The 15117-nt window shown below is 45.4% G+C and overlaps 1 protein-coding gene across 3 annotated transcripts in view; it reads right to left on the bottom strand.

The window, feature by feature from the left end:
- Positions 1–607: 607 nt before the first annotated feature.
- Positions 608–15117, bottom strand: part of PRPF3 (pre-mRNA processing factor 3) — a 14732-nt gene continuing 222 nt past the window's right edge. Inside the window, exons 1-18 of one of the 3 annotated variants that reach the window (XM_085317278.1) lie at positions 14956–15031; positions 14758–14860; positions 12522–12703; positions 11398–11528; positions 7953–8099; positions 7424–7507; positions 7094–7314; positions 6609–6650; positions 6207–6513; positions 5374–5540; positions 4703–4782; positions 3933–4076; positions 3520–3619; positions 2756–2869; positions 2540–2658; positions 1968–2051; positions 1646–1707; positions 608–1312 (exon numbers count right to left, since the gene is read on the bottom strand). In XM_085317278.1, coding sequence (XP_085173404.1) covers positions 1166–1312; positions 1646–1707; positions 1968–2051; positions 2540–2658; positions 2756–2869; positions 3520–3619; positions 3933–4076; positions 4703–4782; positions 5374–5540; positions 6207–6513; positions 6609–6650; positions 7094–7314; positions 7424–7507; positions 7953–8099; positions 11398–11528; positions 12522–12703; positions 14758–14860; positions 14956–15007 — 2286 coding nt within the window. In that variant the 5' untranslated portion in view covers positions 15008–15031 and the 3' untranslated portion in view covers positions 608–1165. Of the gene's footprint in view, positions 1313–1645; positions 1708–1967; positions 2052–2539; positions 2659–2755; positions 2870–3519; positions 3620–3932; positions 4077–4702; positions 4783–5373; positions 5541–6206; positions 6514–6608; positions 6651–7093; positions 7315–7423; positions 7508–7952; positions 8100–11397; positions 11529–12521; positions 12704–14757; positions 14861–14955; positions 15032–15117 lie in introns of those variants that run through there. The other 2 variants (XM_085317280.1, XM_085317279.1) reach the window with 2 other exon arrangements.

The raw sequence follows: 15117 nt of genomic DNA, 5'->3' as shown, positions 1-15117 counted from the left end.
GCAGCATGGCGCTGCCCGGCCGCGGCGGGGCCCTGCGGAGCGAATGGCGCCGTTGAGCCCCAGACGCGCCGTACTGGTGCAAAGCTCGACCTCGGTCTTCCCTAACGCACCCAGGCTTCCCCCTCCCSCAGCCAGCCGCAACCGAGCTGCCGCCAGGGCCTCACCGCTAAAAACTCGAACTTTCCCCTAGCTTTGGGGCATTTTTTGCCGTTTTTTCTCCTCCACCGGAGGGGGAGGGGCTCTGGCGCCGTTTCGCGGATCTGTGAACGAGCCTCAGCACACAGGGAAAAAACAGGGCACAGCTGCCACAGCTGGAAGCCACACGCTTCTCGCCCTTTAGCTCGACCAGGACGATAACCTCGATCATGAAAAATAAAAGCCCACGAAGCTCTCCCCGAGCTTCCTTGCTTTCCTCRGGTCCCAGCAGCCGCCGTTCCGGCTGCCCACCCTCAGGCTCCCCTTTCAGAAGCCCGACCGCGCTCGGGATTTTCCCGAGCTCTGTCCCACCTTTGGTGTAAAAACAGCGAGGCGAGAGTCCAGCACAGCCCCGCCGCCTGCAGAAGCCCCACGCTGYCGGAAAAGCGATGTAAAGAAACACAGCCTGGACTTCCTTTTAAAAAAAGTTTATTACGTAAATATAGGATGTGGGCTAAGTCCCCGTCTCCTACTCTGCTTTACAAATTCCAATGCTCCTTTAAACCATTGGGGCTCACCCAAACACCTTCCCCAGTGAGGAAACGACCTTTATGTGCACCAATTACCCTGCCAGTGTCACACCTCACCTACCGAACAGCTGACACACTAGCAAGGCACTACTACCTCACTTTGAAACTGCTTGTTTTTCCCGAAGGGCTAAAGATAYTTTTGAAAACAATTTCTCTCCCACTAACCCCAAAACTGAATCCTTTCCAGAGAAAGCAAGAGACACCTACAAGCACAGCTGATGGCAGCCTTGCGGCTGGATGCTACCATCTGGCGGTTTTGCACCGCAAGCTCCGAGAGCTGAATTCATCCAGAAAACAAGTGTAACTGTGGTTTGTTTTAAAAAATATTTCTTTAATCGTATGCCTTGTACTGTGGAGACCAAGGGGGAGGAAGGGGCTCGTCCAAGTTCCCGCGAGGTATTGTTCTCAAATGAACAGGAATGCTGGGGGCGGCAGCACCCTCAGTCTGTGGATTCCAGCACGGACTCGCTCAGAGCCAGGTCCCAGTAGTGCTCTGCTCCGTGCTTTTTAAAGTGCTCCCGTGCCATGTTTTCAGTGGGGCACTGCTTAAATTTCATTTCGCCAAAGCTGCGATCCTTTGCTGTGCCCTGCAACAGAGAAAAGGGATGCTTTTTGGGATGCCTCTCAGGGATAGAATAGCTGGAAGCACACAGCAAACCCAGGAATAAACTTATTAATAGTTTAACAAATGATCCACCAGACTTCCACACAAAGTATGGGTTACATTGTGCAGGGTGAGGTGCTCATAATTCTGCTATAGTTAAATAAATGTGCACAGAAAGAGTCAACCCAGTAGGATTTCATCTGATCCAAAGTTTCAGAACAATTAAGTRCTTTCTGCCTCAGCTGTTCTGTTACAGGGTTAGCTTCAGTCCGGTTTCAGCTCCTAGAATTCATATTAAACTAAAGCTGCCACTCACCTCCCAAACCAGAGAGCATTTGTTTGTTTTCTTAACAGATTCCTCATCAGACTCGTCGTCATCTGAAAAAACAAAGCAAGTTCTCGTCCCCCAGGCCATGATATAGCAGCAACTCCCACTGCTAAACCACCCACTCCTCATGCCACCTCTGCTGAGGGACAGCAGTTACAGTTGCCATCTCTGTGCAACCCCCAACTGACATCTCAGTTACCTGGTGCTCTGGGCTTGGATCCCCATCTAAATTACAATTAAGTCTACTTTGCAGCAAGTTATTACAAGTTAATCTATTGCCAYCCCCCTCCCTGCATAGTTTAATACKTACCTTCTCCCTTTGTGTTTGATGTTTGCTCATCCCATTTTATTCGATGGAGCATAAGACGTTTGAATTTCTTCTGTGCTTTTGGGCCTGGAGAGAATGGAAATTCACATTCACACAGTTCCTCAACTCTGAGTTTTTAGAAGGTTTTAAGGAGCAGCAGAATGACACCTGCAAATACAACTAAGCCTTTCAAAGCTCATTTCACTGCTTCCTGCTGCAGAATAAATTCTTATAAAACCTTACAAAAATACTTAGAGTGAGTGCTGCAGCAGACCCAGAGCCAAGGCCCTGCTTGCTCTAAGCATCCCCTGAGAGTATCAAGGTTTCAAATCAAGTACACTTAACTGATACTTTCCTCCAACATTTAGTGCTCTGGGTTTTCTAACTGGATTATAATGCTCTCTGTAGGCAGTGCTAACCCCATTAAAACCATAATTAAGGGAGTTTCAACTGCCTCCTGTTCTCCCCATCCTTCCATAAGCCTCAGTCAGCACTTTGCACATGTGAGTATCTTTGCTAGAAGCAAGCTTTTGAACATCATGCTGTGACCAAAAGCCTGTCTCCAAAGTCCTCACCTCCTTCCACCACAACCACATTGACATCTTTGTGTAAAACCACCACGCCTGTTAAGTACAGCTGGCCAGCGTTCGCCTCAATTTTGAATTTTTTTGCTGGATTGCTCAGGTTTCTGACCCTAAAGACAGGATAGAATTTGTTATTTGTCAGGTCTAATAGAAATAGGCATAGGAAAGAAAAAAAAATCTGTCATGAGCGCACAGCTCAGCACTCACCTATACACAGCTATGTGAACTCCTTGTGAAATATCTTCTTTGAGCTTTTTAACCTTCTTCGCCTTTCGCTGTTCTGCTGTAAGTTTTCTTGCAGCATTTGCTTCTTCATGAGCCCTGGATGGGAGGAGACGCGGCAATAAGCAGAAATGCAGCCTACTGCCTGTCTGTTACAGCATCCAAATTGATCCTTCTAGTGTCACGCACAGGACATGTTCCACTGACCGCAAAACGGCTTCATCTCCTTCCCAGAKTCTGCCTTCACCTGCCTGAACTAAAAGCACTAGGTCTTTTTTAATCCAGTCACTCAGACTAATGGGAAAACACATGGAGACTGTGTCAACTGCAAGGCATGAAGAGCACCGTGGCGCGCTATTTGTGATCAGACCTCCATTAGTGTGCACTAGATGCTCTCAGAGAGGAAATTCAGTCTCCCTGGTTCGTTTTATGCTTCGGCTCTTCCCTGCAAATGTGCATTGGTAACAACTGCAATGGCAATTTGCCAAGCAGCCATCCTCACAAGTAACTCATTTAACACAGGTCACGAGGCCACTCCAATGGCTGTGTAAGGGGAGGCAAGAACTGATGAGGTCATTAAGACCCAACTCCCTTCTGAAATACGCTACAAAGGCAACTCATGAGAAAAATACACTGCTTCTGCTCTGCTACATCAGTTCAAGGATTTAGTTCTCTAGAAACATAAATGCAGCGCTAATACTAAATCCATCCAAAAACAAAGAACAAAAATGGTGCAACATGCCACCTACTTCTGTCTCTTTGCCATCTGTGCTCTAACATGAGCTTCGACTTTTGTTGGGTCCTGAACAGCTTCTGTCCCCAGCACTCGCATCAAGTTGGAAATTCTTACTGCAAGGAAAATAAGAGAGGAACTGTTAGAGGCTCCTACCAGATACTAGCTATGGCACGGTAAAGCACATCACATTTTACAGAAAAACAAGGAGCATTTGCAGGCTAAGTAAACTGTAGGGATAAGGATCAGAATACACCAGTACAGACATGTTTGTATACCCAACGTGCACCCTCTTAYGGGTTGTGCTACTTGCTGCAGCTCCCAACAACATCCATCCCTGCTCGGGCTCACGTTGCTGGTTTGACAAGCTGGTTTGCTGTGTCGGCCTGGTACCCTGCATGCAGCCTGTCCGCCCTAGCGGTCATTTACCTTTGGGCTCTGGTGGCGGCATCAAGCCCAACCTGACTTTCTCCTGCAGCTCCTTCTGAGCTTCTCTCCGAGTCTGTCGCCGTAACTTCTTCTGCTCTTTTTTAGTTAAATAAACACCCAGGGTCACTGGCGTGTCACTGTCCACTGTGAAAACACACTTTTGTGAGATAAACATATATCTGCTTTTGAACAAGCAAGACAAAAAAAATGCTATCTTGCAGTCATTACTGGAGAACAGTCTTAGCCACAYTCAATTATATTCATACTTCATTGACAATCTGATCTCTGCAATGCTGCAGATTACTTATATCAAACACAGGAAAACCATAGTTCTGCTATTTACAGACTTAAAAAAAGTAAAATAGTGTGTGGTTATTTTATAGCTCTTCCTGAAGCAAGAATGTCAAAATCAACCTGCTGGAGACTAACAGATACCTCAYGTCTGCATTACTACCCCAACTTAGGGCATGGAAGGTACCGATACATAAGCGGACTATAGTTAACCACTGCAGTTCTTATATGAAGCCTCCAATATGCAGGCAGAGACTCTCCTTCCAGATTTTAGATATCTTAGGAAAAAGCTTTAAGATTTATCTTAGCATAATTTCTTTCCTCACAGTGCTAAGAGACAGCAGTCAGCAATATTACAAGTGAGGGCTCCTATGCTGGTTTGCCTCTCCAGTTGTGAGGCAGAGTGTTTTGTGCCTAGCTTAAACACCGCAGTCAACCAAAACCGGTCAGTCTGATGCTGGACTGCTGCGGAACAGTACCTGGGGGGTTTAGCTGTGCTGGGTGCTCCACAAGGTTGGTGATCCCAAAGTATTCTTCTCTCTTAGATGATCCACTTGATCTAGAAAGGAGAGAGTTGGGCATCATTACAAATCTCCCAGGCTGAATTCCTGCATCCCCTTCAACACAAGCCATGAAATAACAACACTTCCCCTGGGCCAGCTCTGAAGGGTAAATATTTGACATGCACAAGATCCTGACTCAGAGCATTAATCAGGGCTTGATACGCTGAAGGAGGCAAAAGGTGGCATAATATTAATGTGTAGGTGTCCTCCCTAGTGCTCTAAAATCATGAAATGTTTAATGATTTGGAGGCAAATTTCCCACAAATCAGCCGTGAATKAGACTTGTACGTTAAGAGTCACTCATGCTTGGAAGACAGCACCACTAYCTTTTGGCCAAAATTAGTCCATTTGCACTCATGGGAGGAATGCTGCCTTCACAGCACAGAAAGGCAACTGCTTGGACCACAAACTAGACCTGGAAGCAAACCTAGCACCCATTTGAACCCAGCAGCTCAAGCAGATACATATGGCTTGATCTGCAGAAGTGCTGAGCATCTGCASCTTCCTTCACTAAACCACCACGCTACTCAAGAAACTCCCAGAGTTTCCTCCTACAGCAAAACAATCAAAAACCTTGCAACACTTACAAGTCAAGGCCATTAGGGATGATGTATGAGTCCCACCACTCTATCTCTGGTATCTCCCCCTCTTTCAGCTCCTTTTTGGGGGTAATAAGGGCCAACTTGGTAGAAGTGTGTATCCCAGTCTTTCTGGCAGCCTGAGAGATCTCTGCCTGCAGTTTTTCTAATTGAGCCTGAGAAAAAGAAGAAGAAAGTGACATATAAAGGTCATTCCAAAATAGCACAACCTCCAAAATAAGCACAGTATGCACCTGCTTTATTTTTTTCCTTCAAGTTGAAGCAGACCACAAAAGAAACCACAGAGCACGTGACGGAGTGCTTTTGCAGAAGCTCACATGCTTGCCAAAATCTGTTCTACTACTGAACCTTCTAGGATCACTGGACAATCCTAAAATAATGTCTCCCTAGAGACCACATCTATGGACTTTTTTTTTCCCTAGTAAAGTTGTTCTCTCTCGTTCTCCCCAAGAATGTGGGCATTTTACTAAGTTCATTTAAATCTCTACCTCTAGAATGATCACTTCTGTGGAAAGAAGAGTTGGCCAGGAAACTGGTCAATTCCTTTTGGAAATTCCCAATTTTCTGTCAAAAACAAACAGATTGTCTTCTATTAAGTTAAGATAGCTGTAAGAAAACACTTTCCACAAATATTTCGTATTTGGATGCCTGCCTTTCCAACAAGAACAGTGTTGRTAGAAAAGTTTCAGGTGACTGTTGAAAAACTTCTTACTCCAAGCGAACACAGCTCCCTTCACATCACAGGAGAGGAGAGTCATCTCCCATCCTGAACTGAACCCTCATTTCTGTGCTGTCAGTTAGCATGGCAAGACCTCAAATACCTTCGTTCGCAACCTCTGTGCAATTTTCTCAAATTTGCCTTTTTCATGGAACTTAAAGGTGCGTTTCTGACGCTGGGCTGGGGTTATGGAGACCCGAGGGTCAAAGTAAGTGTTCGACTCCATATCTTCAGAGGGCTTTTCTTTAAGCTGCTGTTTGAACTGCTCTCTCTTCACAGCTCGGATGTTTGCTTTTAGGGTTGGCATGCGGTGAGTCAATTCAATCTCTTTACCAGTCGCATCAACAGTTCGGCCTTGTTCATCCAAGATCAGTGGTGTAGGCTTTGTCTGATCCTTCAGTTCCACCTTCCTGGTGGCAAGACAGATGCATTGCGTTAAAATGCAATTACAACATTAATTCAAAGGAAATGAGAGATGCATTTCCATGGTAGCCACTGGACTAACCTATGATTTGTGAAAGCTCTCATCTGTCCAGGTAATGCCTTTCTAATCAAGAGAAAGGAGATATCAAGCCACTTCAGGGCAGTTACACATCAGCCACAGTCTTATGTCAAGGAAGCAAAACAGTTTATATAGTTCGATCATTCCAAAGCTGCACAATTCCTTGGGGATGGCACATCAGGGCACAGACACAAGTTTCAGATGTGGCCAGGCTTCTAGCACAAACCTCCGGTTATGCCAAAGGCCTCTTTGCAACATTAAGTTTCACCTCTACAGCCAGAAAAAACTCACATCTTGCATACAGAATCTGGAAGAGTTTTACCCAGGAAAGAAGCAACCTCTATTTCACCCCTTTATTTTGCTCATTCCTTCAGTAGCCTTTAAGGCCACAAATGCAAAATCAATATTGTGTTGGAGAAACCCTCTATTAGCATTCTGGCATTGTATTATCAGAATTACATGGTAATTCAGCAACTGCAGGTACTCACGGAGGTGCAATCCCCATGGCGTGCAGATTGGCCAGCCCCACCATGTTGGCGTTGCCTATAAGCCCTGGTTTCAAGGCTAGCTGAGCCTGAATTCGGGCTTGCAGCTCAGCAGCTTTCCTGGCCTTCTCAATGGCATCATTCATGAACGTTGCTGCCTGGGAGGGCTGGATAGTGTTGCCGATGGGGAGACGCTCGGATTGGGATGAAGAAGAAATTTTTGGCTGTTGACAGAGACACAAGCATTGTCACGTGCCTGTTCCAGCACATCTAGGTCAACACGTCTAGCTGAAACACAGACCATGGGATTTGCCTGTTACTTCCAGTAGGTACCTGTGGTGTTGGAGGACTGATGAAACTCAGCTGCTTTTTCCTCTCCTCAATCTGACGGGTGGCGGCCTCCATCATCTGTTTGATCTGTGGAAAAAAAATTGGACAGTTTTTTCCTCTTCACTCTATCAGGTACAGAAAGGGTCACCAGCAACAGATCTCACCCCCTCCCATTATTTAATTTGCAAATGTATGCAAGCCAGYTTAGTGAAAATAGTATTGCCTCAAACTGCTTTAACTGATTGTGCAAATTTATTTGCACATTTCATTTAAAAAAGAGAACATCCAGGCTTTCCCCACAGGAGGACTTCACCCATAGGAAGAGTTCGGGCAGGGGGGGGAACCCAACCCACAGGCAACAACTGCAGCAAACAAATGACAGTCAAAAGCAGCTTGCCATTTGCTTCCTCAGCTTGTAACATGAATTAAGATAAAAAATAAACACTAAATCATGTCAGGCTTCAAGATCTCAGACATGGGCAGCTCTGTCCTGGGCAGCAGAGTTGACGTAACACAGCCTAGCCAGGCTAACCTGTAGCTTAGTGAGCATCCCAGGGCTCTCTGAAGGTGGACCTGGAATAACTTCAGGCTCATCCTCAACCTCCTCRAATCGCGGTATGCGCCGCTTCTTGACACCCGAAGATTCTTTGGAGACCTCAGAGTCATCACCAAACACATCCTAATGTAAACGGGGAGAACAGAGAAACTGTGGTTAAAGGCAAAGAATTCTCTTCATTGCCAYTACTTTAAAATAAGGAGACACCATGCGAGTCAGATCCAGCCAACATAACATCAGCACTGTGACTGAAAGGACTTCCAGGCCTGCAAGCTGCCCTACTGGTAAACCTACATCAGTGAAGTCTGTGCCCTGGTTCCCCACCAGGGAAGCATCAACAACGATCCAGTCTATAACTCGAGGACTGGAGACATTGCAAGGATGTGCTTGAGTAGAAGCTACCATCATTCTTTCACATGCTCAAAGACAGTTCTGTTTCTGAGGCACCGAGATCTAAGGTCTCATACATCTGCGCAGAGAGGTGGAGAAATCCTGCACACAAACTGACCTGACTGGGCCAAAATGGCTTCCAACTCTTCAGCCAACTGCAGAGGGTTTGGTGAAGGAAGCTGCATTGCCCTACCGCATTCTCACCGAAAGGAGAACACAGCCCTAGACCTACGGCGCAGCTGCAGCGATCTGCTCGCGCTCCAACTCAACAGACCCAGCTCYGGGCCAAAAGACGCTGCGCTCAAACTGAGCTGCTCCCAGCTCTTCCTACAAGAAGTGCAGCTCAGAGAGCAGGCGGAGCAATGATGGACTAGCACTAAGCGTAAGGATTACAAAACAAAAGGGCAAGTGCACTTGACACAGAATTTTATGTYTGGGGAAGTGTGTTTGTGTGACTGTGGTCACATATTTCATTCAGTTAGTGACAGTTTTATGTACGGTAAACTGGATTTGTCCACATGACTGTTACTGTATTGTGTGTGAAGGTGTTATTTGAAAAGAAAATATACACACCGGTTGTAAGCGTTAGTTGAAATCCCTTCTTCACTATATTGGTTCATATTCTACAAGGACACATCCTCATCCAGACACAGGTACTTCTTGGAAAACCTACAAGTTCAAGAGAAAGGACTTGCCCATAGTATAAAGTGTGTAGACCATTACGTTTTAGTTCCTGAAACTTCCCAAGCAATGACCTACCCCACGAAAGTTAACCAAGGAGACAGAAGGAAGGCCAGACAGAGCGCTGAAGAAGCTCAAGTGACCAGTAAGTAGTATTTTGAATTAATCCATTGCTCACTGCTACAGACCTAAGTGTGCAAGTATAAATTCAGCTCTAAAACCTGTAGTGAGGGAAAAGAAATATCAATCTACTATGACCATGATGTAATAGTTTCACTAGATCTTCCCACATTAAAGTATAGTCAGGACAGATCTAGATCTTGATGAAGCATCGCCAAGAAAGGTAAATCCAGAGAGAGAGATTGATGATTTGGCAGATGGGACTCCTCTCCCCATGCCAGTATCCAAGAGACATGGATGGGTCTGCTCTGCTGCTTCCAAGGTCTCCTTTCAGATTAGCTTGGAAGCTGACAACACCAACCATCTATGCTCATGCAAGACACTCAAGAGGACTTTTCACTGGAGAAGAATTGCCTACCCCCACCCCCAGACCGATTTTTGCTTCAGCCTGTTAGTGTCAGACCCCCTGTCACTCTTCAGCAGGATGCTGCTCCCTTCCCTCCCTCTGCTGTAATGACCTGCAGTATGTCGGTTGATGTCTCGATGTCACAAGGAAGATCAGAGGACAAGACAGTTTGAAAGTGGGCAAAATAATTTCACTGGTGATTTTGATTTCAACTGTCAAGAAACGCAGGRCCCACATACATCAGCAGTACTACAGGACCATAACAGTCACTAGACAAAGTTGCAGTCTGCAATTCTGCTCTACTACTGTGAAGTGTCAAGCAGCTACAGGACTCCTGATGTTCCTGTCTCTGCCATCTCCCCAGGATGTCAAAAGCAAGAGCAGTAAGGAATGACAGTAAGATAGAAAATGAGGTTTTAGGCAATGCTATTTTAACAGTCCCATGGCAGCTCAGCCTAGAGCTTGAGGTCAGCAGAGGTACCAGTCTAATACACAAATTAAAATGGGTCCACAGCACAGAAATACTTGAAGGATGCTTATTGGCACCTCTGCTATGACTGAAAAAGCTGCAGAAGAGTGAAGGCCTTTAAACTACCATCATTCATGTGGAGCTAGGACACCCTAACCCAGCTCACTCCAGATCAGACTAAGGCAAAGTATCAATGTAAAACAAGAAGGTTGCACTATTGCTCCTCAGGCTGTGCCACCTTTGCAGGTCAGAAACGGTTTTAATGTAGTCTYATGTAACTAATTAATGTATCTGGAGCCTGGAGGAGACCCTTCTCTGGCATGTGTTAAAATCTCAGCCAGATAATAGGGAAAAAAGTTCAAATAGAAAATAAGGAGTGAAGGCAGCTGTCTCCTAATACACCTGAAAAGGCACAGATCCARTTTCTGAAAGGGATTATTCTAGGTAACTGAGGTTAAATGTCGACTAAACAAATGTTACAGAGAARCACAGATTATCATAAAATAAGAACCTCAGAAAAAGTGAAAGGGAACTTACTTTGTAAGCAGGGAACAGCATGTAGAGTAGCCACTTTTAAACTCGGTATGCGAGTGATGAAAAAAATGCAATTCCAGAAGGTGGCGAGTAAAGTCTTCAAGAGAACAAAGGAGGTGAAAACAGGTTTGGATGCATGAGACTTCCACCATCCCAGACAAGTGTTAGATGGGAGAAACATCAGAGAACTATTACATCCTTGCTGTAATTAACCTTGCGCTATGGTGGGGGAAAAGAAGTTGCCAAAAATTGTCCCCTGCAGATTCCAGACGAGCTTCAGCAAATGGAGAGAGAATGAAAACCCACCAGACAACCCACTGCAGAAAGACCCATTTGCTCACTGATGGGGAAGGTCACCTGGTAGACTGAAACATGGCACATCTGAGCAAGGAAGAGCAATAGGAAGTAACTGTGAGCTGGGACACCCTAACCCAGATTTCCTGCTTGCAAGGCAGTAAAGACTCAATACCACAAAACGCAGCAGCGGATAAAGGAGTAAGACAGGAAACTGAGAGACTGAGCCCTGTTATTTTAAGTTACTCTGTTACAGAAGCCTAACAGAGATTGTTAAAGAAATCAAAAGCCCAGGCTTCCAAACTTGGACACCACCAAGGAAAGCATTTCACCACCTCATTAGAAAGTAAAGAGAACTGAAAGGTAAAGGCTCACACACTTCATCATGGAGAAGGGTCTTTCTCTTGAACTTTAAGCATTACAAGATGTACCTCTCTGGAAGAGGAAAATGTGGCAGAGCACCAGCGCTGCCTCCACAGCCACCAAACAACAGAACAAAACCAATCAGTAATCAATCCTTGGCTCACCTTCAGCTCTCGCTTTCGATTCCGGTCACTGTTAGATTTTGAGTGCCTGGAGCTTCGTCCTTCTTCAACTGCTTCAAAGAGCTTGTCCACAAATCTCAGAGTGGAATCGTCGAGAAAGGGCTTGAGATGGTCTGCAGAAGAAGAGCAGCTTGTATAAATGGCAAAAATCACTGTTTGGAATGAAGAAAAAACAGAAAACTGCAAAGCCATAAAACACTCAGTTAAAAGGTGGCTTCAATCTAACTACTGCRATGGGACCTGTGCTCTGTAGGCCTCTGGAATCTGCAGATTTCTATTTCTCAAGGGTCAGGAGAAGGATGAACAAAAAGAAATCCTACTGTCAGGATATTTAAATTCACTACATGGGAGTCCAAGTCCCCACTAGGAAAAAAAAATGGGGAAGTAAAGGTCAAAAAAAACATCAGATGGAAGCATAATGTGCACATTCCTTTAGAAAAAGGGGCTTTAAGTTCTTTTTTACTTAATAAGTTATTGTAACAAATTCCAAGGCTTTTGAACACGTCTCAGCTGTTTGGGTGGATCTGTACGTACTCACCATGTCTAGGGTGAGTCGGAAATCACCCCTCTCACTGTGCGTTCATGTGTATGATAGAGCTCCAAGGTTTTTATATATAAAACTAGCTCAACACAAATCAGAGCTCACCTCCTTCTGCTGCACATCGACAGCCTCAACTACTAATGAAACAAYGACCTGTCACACAGTTCAGCACAGCTAGCGTTAAGTCAGTCTCCAGGGAATATAGGAATGGAGTTTAAGTCTGATTTAAAGCCATTTCAAATGCAACACAATGTCTACTAATGGGTGACTCCAACATAGTCCTATTTCAGGGGTAATTTGCAGCTCATTTACTTGCTCGAGGTATTAAGAAAAGCACCTGTATTACTTCGTGTACAAGACTGATGTTGTTTTGTGCTGTTTAACCTGTTGTAGGACACAGATTCCACATCATATGCCACAAACAAACRAACTAATGGGCAGATTTTAAACATCTGCCCACGAGCTGCTTATCGTGTGCCTATTCCACACGCTACTTGCTCAATCAAAGGGTCTGAGCACTTCTACAAGCATTTGCAGATTTGGAGTCGGAACACTTGGGACGTACCAGCCGCTTTCTTTTTGTCCATTCCCTTCCCAACGCAGTTCAGTGCGGCCGTAACCACGGTGGGCTCCGAGAACCCCAGGACTCGCTTCACGGTCTTCTCGATCCATGGCTTCAGCTCATCCAATTCCCTTTTGGAGAGTGACATCTTTGCTAGCAACTGATTATAATTACCTTGCTTGTACCTGAAAAGCAGACAGACAAGGAAAAAAGCACAGATTAGTAAAAARGGGAAAGCTTACAACTAGTGAAAGCTCTCGTAGATTACTTTTGCTTGCTTATTTTTAAAATACAAGCTAAAATTAGCCAAGAGTCCTGCAGAAGCACGCAGAGGAAGGGTCTCAGCAGCAAGGAGCCTGCAATCTGACCAGACAAAACAAAGTCTCAGACCTTCCTAAGGGAAATATCATGCTCATGGATTACTCTGGAGCTCTGCATGAAAAGCTGGACCGGTCCCTGCATCTAAGTCCTACCAATACAAAGCCCATCTTCCCTGAAGGAAGATGCAAGAAAGAGCAAGCAGCACCTCAGTCCTTGCAGAGCAGGCTCCGCTTCCACACACGGATCACCACAAACAGGATGGGAAAGTTTGGTTTTGAAGCGTCCGTTCAGTCCTTGGCTTTCTTACGAAGGCAGGAAAGCCAASCAGTGCCAGGCACAGCAGCGGCTTTAGTTATTTATATGCCTAATTAGTAATGGACAAAGACTCTGTCACCTTCCATGAAAACCACCAGCTTGCTACGCACCAGTTTTAAAATAGTGGATACAACGTGGGCTAAATAACACTCCCAGCAGACACCAAAAAATCTAATGTGTGTGTACACACACACGGTAGAGCTCCAAGGCTTCTCCATATAAAACTAGCCCTTACCAACTCCCTTTCACGTGAGGTGCCCAGGCTACTTTGAACACCCTTTGAGCAGTGCAGCCCTTTTCCTACTCCAGGAGAGGCTAGAGCCACAATCTGCAGTAAAAGACCRTCTCCCAACCGTCTCATCCTGCCTCACTACGCGAGCTTGTACTCACAATTTATTCTGTGGCATGTGGTCCAGGTCCCGGAAATTCGTGGCTGTGCTTAAGGCTAAGTTTGAAAATCTCATTTAGTCAACAGATTTCCTAGTGCTTAAAGTTCAGCACGTGCCTGACTACCTCTGCATCTGCTACTTAAACCAGCATCAGTCTCAGGCAAGCCAATAACAATGTATTTCCCCCCGTTTGATCATTTTGAACCTAACGGCAAATTACACATTTTGAAGACAAAAAATTCTCACTGTTAGTCATTAGTGGTTCATACTTTTAATGTCAGTTARAATCTGCAAATGCAATAATGTTTAATTATGCACCCAGTCCCTAATCTGATTTGGAAACCAAGTCTCCTTTATCTGGAAACACGAGAAAATCTTCTTAAGGAAGTATGTTTGACCTAGACATTTCTTCCCAGAAGAAAAGGCCTGCACARCCTGGATGTTAACATGGGTCTACTCAAACAGAAAGCAGATGCCACCTAAAATAAGGCTATCACTCATAAAGAGAGGGGCACAGAATTAAGCTCTTGAGCATCAGTTCTAACAAGTGTTTTTTAATTTAGGGTCTGCAGGAAGCAGCGAAGAGAAGCAAACCTGTGTGTTCAAAATAGCCACCAGAGCAGGGCTACGCTTTCACTAGAGGCTTAACAGTCTGCAAAGCAAAAGGCTGAAAATCTTTACACCCTTGTATTTTTTACAGCAAGTTTCACAGAYGTATGTTAAAAACTAGCATCAGATGCAGCTCAAAAGTACATTACTGCTACATCTCAGCTGTAATTCCTGAATTGAAGCATACACCACTTCAGAATAAAGTTACCTGACATTCAAGATAAGTTAAATTGATTGATTACTGCATTATATCAGCAATTTCAATATAGCCATACCTGCACACATACATACACGCACAAATATAAAATGCATATATATATATATATATATATATATATTAGCGAATCCAAAACCGAAACAACTCATTCGTGTTTTGAGCTCTGTATTAACCTTTAACTTATGCAATTCAAAAAGTTATGACAAAGAACTGCAACAGGTTTAATGGCATTTCCCTGGGGGAACCCCTGCTCGCTCCCTATCACCCATGGCATCAGTGCGCCCAACGCGCGTACGTAACGCCAGTCTGCAGGCGCGACRGACTCGCGCCGGGGCGAGACTGAGCGAACTTCCACGAGGAACCTGGTGCCGCAGTGCGTAACACACACCTTAATCTAAATATACATCCACCGGCCTCCCTTCGCTGGGTTATTTCCCAGAAATAACCTGGAAGCGATGCTCCCGCAGTGCTGTCGGCAAAACAGCCGATCCCTTCAGGAGGAAAAAAAGAAAAAAGAAAAAAAATTAACTTCACCTCGTAAAACTCGCCCGCCTAAAACTAAGTGAAAACTCCAATTTTAGTTTACTTCGGCGGGGTTGGACGCCCGCTCCCTGCGACCCTCTTTGGCGCAGCCCCATCACGGCACCCGCCTGCGAAAGCCCCCCGGGAGCCTCCGGGGACGTGGGGCGCCCCGCGGCCCGGCCCGGCCCCCCGCCCCCACCTCGGGCCGCGGGAGCCCCCGCGACGC

The sequence above is a fragment of the Rhea americana genome, unplaced genomic scaffold (genome assembly GCF_003343005.1).
Source record: "Rhea americana isolate MKP2758 unplaced genomic scaffold, rheAme1 scaffold_493, whole genome shotgun sequence".
NCBI lineage: Eukaryota > Metazoa > Chordata > Aves > Rheiformes > Rheidae > Rhea > Rhea americana.
The sequence above is the reverse complement of the archived record's forward strand: the minus strand, read 5'-3'. Positions and strand labels throughout refer to the sequence as shown.